Below are 14,640 nucleotides of genomic sequence, written 5' to 3' on the forward strand. Positions count from 1 at the left end.
TACCACTATAACCTCAAAGCCACACTGAGTACACGAGGGTTATCGTTGTATTTATTTGTGTAAAAAATATATAATTATTATTTTAGCCTTATATTAATATTAAAAATACATTGAATTACAAGCCTTGACTGTGTAGTGAATATAAAGTAGATAAAACAATGGGGAAGCGTAAAGGAAAATGTGTGAAGAAAAATACGGTGACTAAAGAGGCTTTGGAGCCCGAGCATTTGGTGAAGGCGCCTCACTCGTTCGTGATACACCGCGGCCACTGCAGCAAGGACCTTATAGACCTTACTAAGGATATTAGGAAGGTGATGGAACCCTTCACAGCGTCACAACTTAAGGTTAGTTGCGAGTCTCAATGCAATTTATACTTACTTTACTAATACTTTATTTATTTATACTGTATCTTCTTCTCTGTTGAGCTTACGAATGGAACTATGGGACCAGAGTATGTTTGGGTATCAAATACTGGGTCCCACATAAAAAAATATGGCTTAAAACACTTATTATTATATTTTGCCGGACTATTATTACAAGGGCCTTCTATAATTTTTCTATCTAGTGAAATTCATTTATTTTTCAATGTATATAAATAGCATTTTTAGAAATTTAATGTAAATATTATATTGATGTAACATGGATGTAACTCATATATTCGTCATCTGCCTAGTAATTGTAATATACCTAACAAATACCACACATCAGTAATTGTCCATCTTAATTTACAGGAAAGAAAGAAAAACACAATAAAGGACTACCTATCAGTGTCAGGGTATCTGCATGTGTCACACATGATCACGTTGACAGAGACGGAGCTCGGATCCTACATGAGGCTCGCTAGACTGCCCCGAGGACCGACTCTTACATTTCGACTACATAACGTAAGTTTCAATTTTGTTTTTTTATTGATTTGATTTTGTCATCGTCATAATAATATGCGTCATACTTTTACAAAGGCACATTCTTTTGCCTATTGCACTCTTGACAGTAAAAAATTACATTGGATGGATGATTAGAGCGCCCTGTATATTTTGAAGGCAAAATCAATTTTACACTTTTCTTTTTTTTACTTATTTTTAATTTCCTATTGCTTTCAGTACAGTTTAGCTCGTGACGTGGTGTCATCCCTCCGTAAGCAGTATGTGATGATGAAGGCCTTTCAGAATGCTCCCCTCGTAGTCCTCAACTCCTTCTCTGGCGAAGGCATGCACATCAAATTGATGGCGACCATGTTTCAGAATATGTTCCCTACAATCAATATTACTACTGTAAGTATTCATCACTATATTAACACAGCGCGACGCACAAATAGAACTCCAACGTAACACTGTTGGATCCCTAGTCACACTGCAACTTGTTAACGGAGTACTATGCTCTGTTTGGTACTCCGAAACAACCCTCGCCGCCAAACTCTGTGCGTACCAGCGTTGCCAGACGTCCCGATTTTGGCGGGACAGGCTCAGTCCCGCTTTTCGGGAAAAACTCGACTGTGCGTGCAACATACTGAGAAAGCGCGGGCGGATGGCACAGACAAGTGTGGACTGGTCGCCTGAAAATAAGCGTATAATATAAAATAAGAGTATAATAAGCGCGCGCGAAAGAGAGAGGTGCGTCACGCAAGGTGCGTGCGACTGCTTACTACATCTTCGCTTTCTCTTTCGCTCTTTTCTTCTCATTTGTTTATAAATTTCAATTTCGCGAGAACGTACGATTGCGTACGAAGGAACAACGAATTCCATTTATTTTAGTGCTAAAAGATGAATATTCAAAAAGTTTTTATTATATAATTTTTTTACTATGTCGCGATTTCGACTTTTCCCGCTTTTTTCACTAAAAACTTCCAAAATCCCGACTTGGCAAAAATAAATATCTGGCAACCCTGGTGCGTACGAGTGAGATAGACAAGATCCAGCGCGCGCTCTTTACATCTTGCGGACTGAAATGGGTACGCAAATCGGCGGTGGGGTAATAATGGAGCTTGTATCAGTGCGAGGAGAGTGTCCTTTGTATACATAATATTATTGTTACGCACCTTCAAATCGAAGTTCGATTTTGTGTCTTCAGAGCCTATCACATGGACTAGGAGATTTAACACATTGACAGTCCCCATACAAAATGTTTCGACTTCCTTGTAAGTCCTGCATATTACTTAAATTTTTATATGTCCTGTTAAAAACGTAAATAATAATAAATGCGTTCTAAACACTTCACAATACCTATTGAGTGCAGTAGCATTCATCAAACATACTAACACCATACATAAAATACAAACCTTTGCTAAGTTACCCGGGATCCAAGTGGAGCACCCGCCCTTAGTGACCCACGTATGGGTCACGGACGTATGGAGCTATCATGACCCGTATATGGATCATTGGACTGCCAACGTGTTAAAGGAGTCGCTATCGCCGGACACGGTGAAGAGGACATGATCATAATTATTGTTCATTCTTATGTGCTAAGTGTACCTACTCCATTTGTCCCCCTCTCGGAGAACGTTCCACTGGGTTATGAGCTGACCAGGCCGACCTGGAAATCTTTAAATAGACTCCGCACACAGGTTGGCCGAAGTAAAGATAACCTGTCCCGGTGGGGCTTTCTTAACGGATCGGACCTGAGCTGCGTGTGTGGTGTTACGCCACAGACTATGGCTCATCCAACATCTTGCCCCGCGTGCCCTGATACCTGTACGCGAGAGGAGCTGATGAATGCCACCGAAAATGCTGTCCGAGTGGCAAAATACTATGCTGAAAAAATCTGAATGCCATCGAAACGATAAAAATTTTGAACTTGTCACTTTGTAGGTGAAACTGAAGAACATTCGTCGGTGTGTGCTTATGAACTACAACCCCACAACAAAGCTTATTGACATGCGCCATTACGTGATTAGAGCTACGCCTGTTGGACTTAACAAGGGCACCAAGAAGGTCAGTTCATCTTTTCTACATTCTTCTTCTATCGTGTGGGTTGTGAGGTGCATTACCAACCTCATCAACCCTGGTGTCAGGGTTACTATTGACCCGCCAACCAAAGGCCAAACTCATGTAACGACTACATACTTACATCAGTAAGTAGTAACCAGGACCAACGGCTTAACGTGTCTTCCAAAACGCGGATCGGTGATCAGCCTGTAATGTCCTATCCGAACTAGGGATCACAAAGTGATTTTTGTGATATGTCCCCACCGGGATTCGAACCCGGAACCTCCGGATCGTGAGCCCAACGCTCAACCACTGGACCACGGAGGCCGTTACGGGAACCACTGGTCTATACGAATACCGCCTCAAGTGTGGTTGTATTAATAGATGGTACTGGTGGATGGGTACCGGTGGTATAATGGTTAACACGCTCGTCCCGGCTTGACAAGAGCAGCGGGTTCAAGTCCCGTGCGAGTCAGATTTGTTTTTATTTTAATTTTATCTTTGTTCATTATTAATGGCAAGAATTACCATGTTAATAAGTAATACCGTACCACAGCGTCAAGAACTGAGAGCGGGCAGAGCCTTGCCAAAGGTGACGACAGAACTCTATACTGTAGCATCTGTATCGAAGAACCTGTCAATAAAGATTATTTTGTTCTTATTCCTTTTTCAGATGGTGCAAGGAAAAATACCCAATCTGAACAAATGTAAAGATATGTCCGAATTCTTTGACAAGTAAGTACGTTTGTGCTGTTTTCTTGAAGATAAATAATCCCTAATGCAGTGGGCAAACAATTATTCAGAAGATAACTTGAAGCCACTTTTGATACGAATTCCTAACATGCTAACAAAGAGTGGAAATATCTGCCGTCTTCTGTATTTCCGAATGCATGAATAGGCACCTTCTGGGCGTGCTAGCTCCATCTTAGGCCTCGTCAATGCCTTTGGGCAAGTCTGGGGCCAAGAGCAAGCCCATGAAAGGTAAAAAAAAAAACATGTATGGTGACAGGTCAACCCATCGCCCATATTAGAATACAACCGCTCTGTCGGTTTTTACGACGCTGCCGTTAAGATAAGCGGCTGAACGTGTTTTATGTTTTTATTCGCTCCCCAGCGCGCTGAATCTTACTGTGATATCGCAGATTCGAATCCAGCTCGGACTCTAAACCAATGATTTTGTCTTGTTTGGATTATAAATAATTATCATGGGCTCAGCGGTAGTCGAACCGACGGAAAACAAAGTGAGATATCCCAGATACCCGAGCAATGCATTTTGTAAATAGGTCTAACCTAACCTATATTGAGATGGTTTTCCTTTTGAGTTGGAAGAGGTTGGCAGTCCCTTCGTAAAAGACTGGTCGAATCTTCAAGTTAGGTAGGCGCATCCCCTGAAAACGATATAACGCTAGGGTGATTTATTTATTTACATAAATATATAGGTGGTGGGTGATGATTATATAGTTACGTCTGTTCTGTTCAGAGCCGGAATGCTATCGGAGAGCGAGTTCGAAGACGACCCCAACGCGCAGATAGTGCTCCCGCAGACGCTGGCCAGCCGCGGCGCCGCACAAGACTCCAAGTCTGCCATCCGACTGTACGAACTCGGACCCAGGATCTCCATGCAACTTATAAAGGTAAAACACCCATCAACCCACAGCACTCACGAACCCACCACAGCCATGAACCCACAACATCCTTGAACTCACAACACGCACCAACAACAAGAACACCAACAAAATACAAGTTATAAGAACGGCAGATGATTAGAATCTTTAAAGCCATACATAGTGAATAGGTATTTAAATGCTAGGTAAGCATGCTCCACCTTAATCTTCATTTATCATCAGATGAGATTGTGATATCTACTAAAGCTGGTTTTTAGTTTAGGGTTTCATCACTTATTTATATAGTATACAGGGTGTTAGTGACATCGTAACGAATACTGAGGAGGATGATTCAGACCATGATTCTGAGTTAATATCAAGTGAAATTTCCGTCGCAAAATTCATGAAATTTTTTGTGTTTTTACCGACTTCAAAAAAGAAGGAGGTTCTCAATTCGACCGTATATATTTTTTTTTATGTTTGTTCGGGCATAACTTCGTCGTCATTTACTTGGCACTTGAAAATACGTACCTATTTATTACTATGTGCGAAGTAAATTTATTTATTGCTTTTTAGTTTTGCGTTTGAAGTCGGTTTCTTTTGTTAAACATATTTTTGCGACGGATAATTCCACTTGATATCACCTCAGAAACGTGGTCTGTATCATCCCTCAGAGTTTTCGTTACGATGTCACTAATTGTATATACGTTTATCAAAAGGGTTTCGTCGCCGAAACAGTTTGAGGACCACTGATCTAATACATCTGACTGTACTTTTAAGAACTATTATAATATGTGAATGATTTATTTTTATTTATTTATTTATTTATTTTGAGGAAGACTTACGGCCATATACATTTTCTAAAATAATAAGCAGATAATAACTAAAGGCTAATTACAAGTCTCCACCTAATAGTGGCTAAGTTATTTACCCTTTTACAATGATAAAGATCAAGAATTAAGTAAAGTAGGTTAAAGCAGGTTAAGTAAGGTAGGTACAAACATATGACGTTCTCAAACTAGGGCTAATAATAATGATTATAATTGCCTTCGTTTTAGGTAGAAGATGGACTAATGGATGGAGAAGTATTGTTCCACGAGTTGGTCGAGAAGACAGAAGACGAGAAAGCGCTCATTAAGAAAAAGAGGGAAGAAAAGAGGTTAGTTTTATTTTTGCCCGATAGCTTTTTATTTTTTTCGGAAATGACTAATTAGGGACATTCACACTGCGCATGTGTGTCGCTTTTCCCTTTGTAATAAAGCTGCTATTTGAACCGGCGTGCGTGTATGAAACGATTGATGAATGTGGAGGAAGCAAGAGAATTATGTCAGGATCGAAGCAAATTCAATTCCATAGTCTGCTTACCCCGGTGGGAAATAGGCGTCAGTTTATGTATGTATGTATGTTAATGTTCTGTTTTGTACATTTAAGTGTTATTTTAGATAATTGATATCACAATGGTGCTAATTCCTGTAGATACCATCTAATTTTATGTTAAGTTATATCTGTCATTTTCTTATCCGCCGAAAAGGAAAGGGACGGGTAGTCGACAAGCATAAAATTTATGGAACACACGTCAATTTTATGCACAAATCTAAAACAACCTTATAAAAATTTTACATTAGCTAATAACCCGACAGAATTAAGTTGACAGCACACGTCAAACGGTTTGCATACCAGCGAGATACCTTTTTGATTCGCCCGGGTTATTCATTCATTTACTCATTCTTCCTAAATTTAAGAGCTGTCAATCATCCGTCCCATTCCTTTTTGGTGGATAAGAAAATGACAGGTATAGGTAACTTATTAGGAGGTGTCTGCAGGAATCGAGGCCATTATTTCCAGGACTTTTTACCCGGTCTTCTTCTTATCGTGTGGGTTGTGAGGTGGAATACTAGCCCCATCAACCCTGGTGTCAGGGTTACTATTGAGCCGCCAAAGGCCCCTGACACCCGATACCCGGTTTTTACCCGGTTAACGGCAATAAACTCGCCCCCTATTACGTAGGTCTTAAACATAGCCTATTCCTTTCCGACTACTTCAGTTACTACTTACTGATGTAAGTACAGTCATGAGCAATATAATGTACCCACTTTAGGACTCTGTCGCACTTACATATTTGACATTTAGCGAGACTTACAGTCCCAAAAAAGTTAATGTGACATGGTACCAAAGTGTATACATATTAATGCTCGTGACCGTACGTAGATGTTACAGGAGTCATGTCAGGAGCCTTTGGCGGCTCAATAATAACCCTGATACTGGGGTTGATGGGGGTAATCCACCTCATAACCCACTCGATAGAAGATTTTAGTCTTAAAATGAACACAAATTTTCAGACGACAGAAGGAAAAACGAAAAGCACAGCAAGAAGAGAATGTCAAACGCAAGTTGGAAAAGAAGGAGGAGCTCAAACAGAAGGCACTTGAAGGCATCAAGAAGAAGCAGGAACAGACTGAAAGCCAGAGGTAAGTAGAATACAAACTGGAAAGGATTTCTTAATTAAAACATATACAAAAGGATAGAAGCATAGGAAAGTGCGAAGAGGTGCTGACAGTGGTTTAACCCTTATTGATGAAAACCCGAATGAATGATTTGAATGTTGCCTCTAGGTTAATGGAGCTAGCGGCGGCGGAGTCCCAGACTGCCGATATGGATGAAGACGATGATGATGATGCGGAGTACTATAGGAAGGAAGTCGGCGCTGAGCCGGAGAAAGGTAAACAATATTGGAATATTCAAGAACACCATTTTCCAAACTATGGGCATAGAAAAATCATCACTAATTTAAGAGCCACGCTCTTGTTGGTGTAGCATTCTCCTTTATTGTCTATCAAAGGCCTATTCTTTCACATCCTTATAAAACACGATGTTCGCCTTAATCTGTTCCATGTAAGCTCTTCAAAGAATAATGTTATATAATTTTTATTCTATGGCCCCACACTACATCTTCTCATAACCAACTTGGGATCCCAAGGTTGGTGAAGAGTTAGGACATTCCACGTGGATCACCAGATTGTCCGAAAGTTAGATAGTCGGTCCCGGCTACTATTTACTTTAGTATGCAGTCGTTACACGGGCGGGACTTGTAAGGGGCATTTGGCGGCTCAATATAATCCCTAGCTCCAGGGTTGATGTAGTCGGTCATTGGTCTCACCACCGACTCGGTACGTTTGCATTATAGTACACTGCTAGGGAGTGGAATTCTTTGCAGTCTTCTGTATTTCCGAATGCATATAACGCGGGTGCTATCAAGGCCAGAGTGAACAGGCACCTTCTGGGCGAGCTCGCTCCACCTAAGGCCTCGAAAAAGCTATCGGGCAAATCTGGGGCAAAGAGCAAACCCATCAAAGGTAAAAAAAATAATAGTAATACTCTACAGATTTAGTACTCATAATTATGTTGCGTTGTTTTCAGATTTGTTCACCAAAAATCCTAGAAAAAGGAAAGCAGACGATGACGGCACAGCCCGTGGCTTCAAAAAAGTAAGGTTAGATAAAAAACTACAGAAAAAATATCAGAAAAACCAAGATGGTGGCAAAGTTCAACATAACCAAGAAGGTAACAGGAGGTTCCAGAACAAAGACGGGAATAGAAAGTTCCAGAGAGCTCAAGACGGGAACAAAAAGTTCCAAAGAGGTCAAGACGGGAACAAAAAGTTCCAGAGAGGACAAGACGGGAACAAGAAGTTCCAGAGAGGTCAAGACGGGAACAGGAGGTTCCAGAGAGGTCAAGACAAGAACAAGAAATTCTCTAGAAGTCAAGATGGAAACAAAAAACGAACGAAAGGCAAAGGGAAGGGCAGAAAATGATAAATAAATAATTGTTATAAATATTTTATTGATTATTTTTTATAAATAACAGTCGATAAGGAACATGTAAATAAAAAAATAAAAGTATTGATTTCCAGATCAATTTATTCTGATTATTTCTAAAAACTTAAAAAAATACAGTTACATTTTGTACGAGCTTAGATTACAACAAATTCAAAGAATTAATTAACAATCGTATAAGGCACATAATAGAACATTATTGAAGATTTGATGTAGATTAATTTCACAGGCTTATAAACCGACAAGGATGTTTGGCGCGATTGGAACCAACACCGTATTCCATGATGACCAAAATGTTATTAAGACGAAAGAAAAAGAGCATTTTGGTAGGTATTAAGACGTCGTTAAAACCCCATACAAGTACATACAGGTAGCCGTACTACGTACGACTGACACGCGGAAAAGAGAGGGATTATTTAGATCGTGATTTTGAGGCAATGGTGCTAATTCCTGTAAATACCATCTAATTTTATTTTAAGTTATATCTGTCACTTTCTTATCCGCCGAAAAGGAAAGGGACGGGTAATCGACAAGCATAAAATTTATGGAACACACGTCAATTTTAAGCACAAATCTAAACCAACCGTCTAAAAATTTTACATCAGTCAATAACCCGACACAGTTAAGTAGACAGCACGTCAAACGGATTGCATACCAGGGACGTACCTTTTGATTCGCCCGGGTTATTCATTCATTTACTCATTCTTCCTAAAATTAAGAGCTGTGAATCATCCGTCCCTTTCCTTTTCGACGGATATGAAAATGACGGATATAACATAAAATAAAATTAGGCGGTGTCTGCAGGAATCGGGGCCATCATAATATCAAGTTGAATTTTCCGTCGCTAAACTCATGAATATGGTTAGTTTTTTTAAACTATTTTCAGTTCCGTACTTTTGCAAAAGTAGCATGGAGAATGCTACACCGACAAAAGCGTTACTTTTCCATCATGTGTAACTTTTGCGATGGAAAATTCAACTTGATATTAACAAGGAACCATGAGCTGAATCATCCCCTTCAGTATTCGTTACGGTGTCAATTACACCCTGTATATCCAATCGTGTTTAACGGAATGGATAATTCTTATTTAGGCGGAGAAGTGTGAACACAAAAATTGAATTGTGGTGGCACTAAATAAATATATTGGCCTCGTTTCCTGCAGACCTCCTAATTTTAAGTTATACCCGCCATTTTCTTATCCGCCGAAAAGGAAAGGAACGGATGATTGACTACTAATTTTAGAAATGAACGAATAACCCGGGCGAATAAAATAGGCATCCCTCTGATTTTCAACCTGGTTGACGAGCGCTGTCAACTTAATTCAGTCGGGTTATTGGCAAGATAAAATTTTGGGACGGTTTATAAAAATTCTGTATAAAATTGCCACGCGTCAATTTTATACATAAATTTTATGCCTGTCGATTAACCGTCCCTTTCCTTTTCGGCGGATAAGAAAATGACAGATATAACTTAAAATTAGATGGTGTGTAAATTTTAATTCGACTTTGAAACAAGTAACTACCTATTTCAAAGTCCCAGATAAACGTTAAACCTCTTTTTTAAGGGCTGTTAAAAAAAATGAGAGATTTATTACAAAATGCAAGAAATGGTTCCTGCGTCGGAGGCAAACTCTTCTTTAGATTTAGACGGGATAAATCCATGCCCTTTAATGTGTTTTGTACACATAAAGAGCTTCGAAAGTTCACTTCTTGGTGTATCTTTAAATTAACTTGCTTTTCGAGACACTTCAACCACTAATTGAGACTTTTCTCGGTGCATAGACAATGATGCAAAACAGCGTCCTGTCGTGAACTTTTGCAAACACAGCACTCGTGGTACATTTTCTACGAAAGAAAAGGCACGCGAAATGATTCACTTTTGTTTTACAAGAAGTGAGAAAGTGGAGAGAATAAGCACAAATACTTCACTCAGTAAAAGGTTTGAACATTTTTGATAGGCCGGCTGCTAAAGATGGCCGTCACCGCTAAGCAATCACAGGCCAGCACAATTGTCATACATCATTAAAGACTAATTGGCCACTTGTATTTTATTTAGTATTATTAAAAATACAGATGCTTATTCTATACTGGTATCTGGACAGATGAGAGGTTCTATATGAGGAAGATGATGTCATCAGCCTGCATGACCTGGTTGTCGTGTGTCATGCGCTGCAGCGCGGCCTGCACCTCGCCCGCGGAGAAGGGTTCGTGCGCGTACTGCTCGTTGATGTGCGCCGTGATACGCGCCAGGGGCAGCGAGTTGGCGCGCTCCGACCGGAACAACTGCTGCAGGGACTGCTTGAACTGACCCAATCTGGAAGAAACGTTTAAAGAAAAAAAAAGGAAAAGAAAAAAGTGAAGTGGAAGTTTTTTTTTAATAATATAGATTCGCGTTTGGGCTTTTTGGCGGGAAACGGGGACGGGACAGTTGCTTTCTTCATTGAATAATCTAAATAATTAATACGAAGTGGTGTTTTGTGGTTAATGATCGCATTAAGTTAGTCGGAAGACATTCGCGAGTGTTATTATATCGGAGTATTCAATAAACAAAGTGTATCTGCCTATTTTCGCTTCGTGCCAGGAAGCCGCTTCATAACTCGAAAGTTTATGCGGACTTTTGAGTTAATTCGTTTGGGGTTCGGAGTAGGAGTCTACTCCGAGGGTGGGGGCTTAGGTTTCATCATCATCACCTTTCATCATTTCATTAATCATCAAGAAAAAAAATACGTGAGACATGGCTGTATGGGCATAGTTCCCTTTGCCATACCCTTCGGGGAAAACCAAAACAAAAAAAAAAGATTCGCGTTTGACCACGATTTCACCAGCAAAGGTTAAAATGCGCAACATTATAAAATTGGCTACTAGACAGTTGTATTCACGGCACGGTTTTTTGTTGGCACGTTCAATTTATTTATTACCAATTGATAAGCGTAATTTGGGTACTGGCAGAATATCAGTGTTGGTGAGAGTGGGTACTCGTACTCTTAGCATATGCTGAGTCAGTCCCATTTCCCTGGACAGTGTTAGCTACTAGTCACAAATTGTTAATCTTAATTTATGCAAATGCTTTTGTAACCTTCACTGTTTTGGGAATAAAGTTATTCTATTCTAACAAAATATGAAATATGTCGGATATGGTAGTTCGTCATTTAACGACAATTATTCAATAGTATTATCTCTGTCACTTATAAGGGTTATCTACTCTGGTGTTGTAATAAAACGATCAGCGGACTGTAAAAACTGGCAATTATTTGTTTTAAGGAAATAAAGACAAAAAAGGGCGTTGGCAGTTCCGCCGAAACCGTCGCAGTGTTCTTGTAGCGGCGCGCACACCCGTTGCTGTAGCATTTTTTTTTTTTTTTTTTGGTTTTCCCCGAAGGGTAAGGCAAAGGGAACTATGCCCATACAGCCATGTCTTACGTATTTTTTTTTCTTGATGATTAATGAAATGATGAAAGGTGATGAATGATGATGATGAAACCTAAGCCCCCACCCTCGGAGTAGACTCCTACTCCGAACCCCAAACGAATTAACTCAAAAGTCCGCATAAACTTTTGAGTTATGAAGCGGCTTCCCGGCACGAAGCGAAAATAGGCAGATACACTTTGTTTATTGAATACTCCAATATAATAACACTCGCGAATGTCTTCTGACTAACTTACGACCTTCGTCGTTCGTATCCAACTAAAGCAGACGTGTTGACTGTTTTTTCCTAAAATACGTTTTTATATTTTTATTTAAAGTATACAATAATTGCTTTTATAACGAATAGTTAAAGTTCTTTGTCGTTTAAGTGATTACAGTTCTTAAAAAACCTCAATATCAGTACAAGCGATAGCCGCTTGACCGGAGGGCGCCACTCGTCACTACGTAAGAAAGAAAGGGTTGCATTTTTCGTCGCATCACAACTCCGCGCAACAGTGAATATTATCTGCCTACACGCACGGCAGCAACTGGTACCCAAGCCACAAGGCGCATTTAGACCACTCAAGTTACTTGAAAGACAATGAGTATTTTTCGGTCACCTACTAGTTTGGAAGGGTCTCAATCTCAACCTGATTTATCCAAGCTGGTGAACGACCCTGCGGATCCCCATATCACGATTCGTAAAAGGAAGCAACCGGATGATCATAGCTGTAGCTGCTCTAGCGAAATTAAGACCCTTCGTGAAGAAATAACACATATCAGCTCCCTACTTGAAAGCCTTATTAGTGCTAATGAGAGGTCAACAAAGCGAATGTGTGATAACTTTACAGACTTAAAAGTTGAGATAAGCAATATCAAGTCATCCATGACCGGTTTGTCGGCTGAACAAAATGAAATAAAATCTAACCTCTCTCGACTTGAAAACAAAGTCTCACAGGGTGAAGACAAACTGAAAGCCGTGGAATCGGAAATCGGTGAACTCCGGGACACTGTGACATCTGCAAAATCTCAGCCGGAATCTCAACTATACCTTAAAGAGAATGTACTACATGAACTTCAAGAGCGCTCCAACAGACAGAAAAATATCATACTGGCAGGCATCCCTGAACAGGCAACATCGGATTCGGAGGATCGTTTACTAAAGGACAAAACAGAAATACTTAATATCGTTAATGGCTGTTACAAAGATATACCGCAACCAATTAACATATACCGGATCGGAAAATATAGCCCGAAGAAGAATCGTAGAGTGAAGATTTGTTTTGAGACACACGAGCCTGCTAAACTCATGTTACGCAATAAAGGAAATCTGCCTGATGGTCTTAAGATGTATTCGGACGAAACTCCAGCTCAGCGAAAACTACTGCAAGACTTGAAAAATGAACTAACTCGACGTTCAAAGGATGGGGAACAAAATCTTACAATCAAGTACATCAAGGGTGTGCCAAAGATTGTGACTACAACTCCAAAAAACTGAATACTCTACCCAGTACTACTACAGATTATATAACCTACCAGATTACAAACAACTATACGGACATACATTGCACGAAATCTTGCCTCAACATCCTTTACTTGAATGCACGAAGTATTTGTAATAAATTCGATGAACTGAAATGCATACTTAATTCTCTTGCCACTACTACACATATAATCCTGCTGACCGAAACCTGGATAAAATCTAATGAACAGGCTCAGAACTTTCGTATTCTAAACTATGAACATCACTACAATATTCGGACAGACAGAAAAGGCGGAGGAGTATCGGCGTTTGTTCACAAAGATCTAAAACACCATCTTACCGAATCTGTTTATTCAGGTGGCAACAACTTCCTATGGCTAAGTCTAAAGAAATATGCGCTTAATATTGGCCTTGTCTACAATCCAGGTGATACAAATTTTGACGATTTTACAAATACCCTTGAGTCACAACTTCAATTTAGAAAAAGAGCACTACTTTTCGGAGATTTTAATATCAATCTACTGGAAAAAAGTAAAGAGAAACGGAAGTACATAAATTGTCTTAATGCAGCAGGTTATAAATTGATAAATAAAATAGATAAAGCACATTATACAAGAGGAGTCCCTACCACGAAAACTAAGAAATCTATTATAGATCATATCAGTACCACTTTGAAGAATGACAATTACCACCTTACGCTAATTGAATCGTCGCTCTCTGACCATAGACAGATGCATCTAACTTTAAAAAAATATAAACCACCAAATAAACAGCGTACTACTTACAAAGCCGTCAACTACGAGAAATTATATCAATCAGTTGAAAAAGATCAGAATATTACCAATAATGACTTTGAAGAACTTGAACGCGCTCTTAAAATACATCTACAACAGTGTCTAACTACGAAAACGAAAATCCTAAATCCACCACAAGAAGATTGGATACAGAAGGAAATTATTAATAGAATTAATCGAAGAAATGAGCTGTGGGCAAAATTACAAAAAGACTCCCAAAATATCATCTTGGAATCTGACTTTAAATCTGAAAGGGATGCTACAGCTAACCTAATCAAAAGAACAAAAGACACCTACTACTACAACAAATTCACCAAATGCATCGGAAAACCAAAAAAAATGTGGAGTTTAATCAATGACCTCTCCAACAATAAAGTAAAGCAGAGTTGTGCTCCTCCCAATCTCGTGAGTAATTCAAAAACTATCACTGACCCTGTTGAAATCTGTAATATATTCAATGACTACTTTTCATCGATAGGATCACTTCTAGCTAAACAAATCCCGGATCAACCCGATATTCAAACTAATATCTCACTACCAAACGATAATGATTCACCAAAACTAACAAACCTACCCCCTACTACCATCGAGGAAATAAATA

At 39.5% G+C, this 14,640-nt stretch overlaps 2 protein-coding genes across 2 annotated transcripts in view; one reads left to right on the forward strand and one right to left on the reverse strand.

Moving 5' to 3' along the window:
- LOC126369958 (protein Peter pan) lies at positions 1 to 8,440 on the forward strand. Its single transcript, XM_050014564.1, has 10 exons — positions 1 to 344; positions 732 to 884; positions 1,101 to 1,271; positions 2,805 to 2,927; positions 3,595 to 3,656; positions 4,402 to 4,555; positions 5,584 to 5,684; positions 6,865 to 6,993; positions 7,138 to 7,244; positions 7,943 to 8,440. The coding sequence occupies exons 1-10, from the start codon at positions 159 to 161 to the stop codon at positions 8,335 to 8,337; spliced, it is 1,581 nt and encodes a 526-aa protein (XP_049870521.1). The 5' UTR covers positions 1 to 158; the 3' UTR covers positions 8,338 to 8,440.
- The window catches only part of LOC126369935 (DNA replication licensing factor Mcm3), a 23,430-nt gene continuing 17,214 nt past the window's right edge, over positions 8,425 to 14,640 (reverse strand). Inside the window, exon 16 of the mRNA XM_050014537.1 lies at positions 8,425 to 10,671. Coding sequence (XP_049870494.1) covers positions 10,470 to 10,671 — 202 coding nt within the window. The 3' untranslated portion in view covers positions 8,425 to 10,469. The remainder of the gene's footprint in view (positions 10,672 to 14,640) is intronic.

The sequence above is a fragment of the Pectinophora gossypiella genome, chromosome 10, assembly GCF_024362695.1.
Source record: "Pectinophora gossypiella chromosome 10, ilPecGoss1.1, whole genome shotgun sequence".
In the NCBI taxonomy this organism is placed as follows: Eukaryota; Metazoa; Arthropoda; class Insecta; order Lepidoptera; family Gelechiidae; genus Pectinophora; species Pectinophora gossypiella.

What these genes read in the sequence shown, in the direction of transcription:
- LOC126369958 (XM_050014564.1), top strand. Translation starts at nt 159, where the DNA reads ATGGGGAAGCGTAAAGGAAAATGTGTGAAGAAAAATACGGTGACTAAA. An exon ending in TTAACAAGGGCACCAAGAAG is followed by an intron (nt 2,928 to 3,594) that starts GTCAGTTCATCT and finishes TTCCTTTTTCAG; the next exon opens with ATGGTGCAAGGAAAAATACC. An exon ending in TCTCCATGCAACTTATAAAG is followed by an intron (nt 4,556 to 5,583) that starts GTAAAACACCCA and finishes CCTTCGTTTTAG; the next exon opens with GTAGAAGATGGACTAATGGA.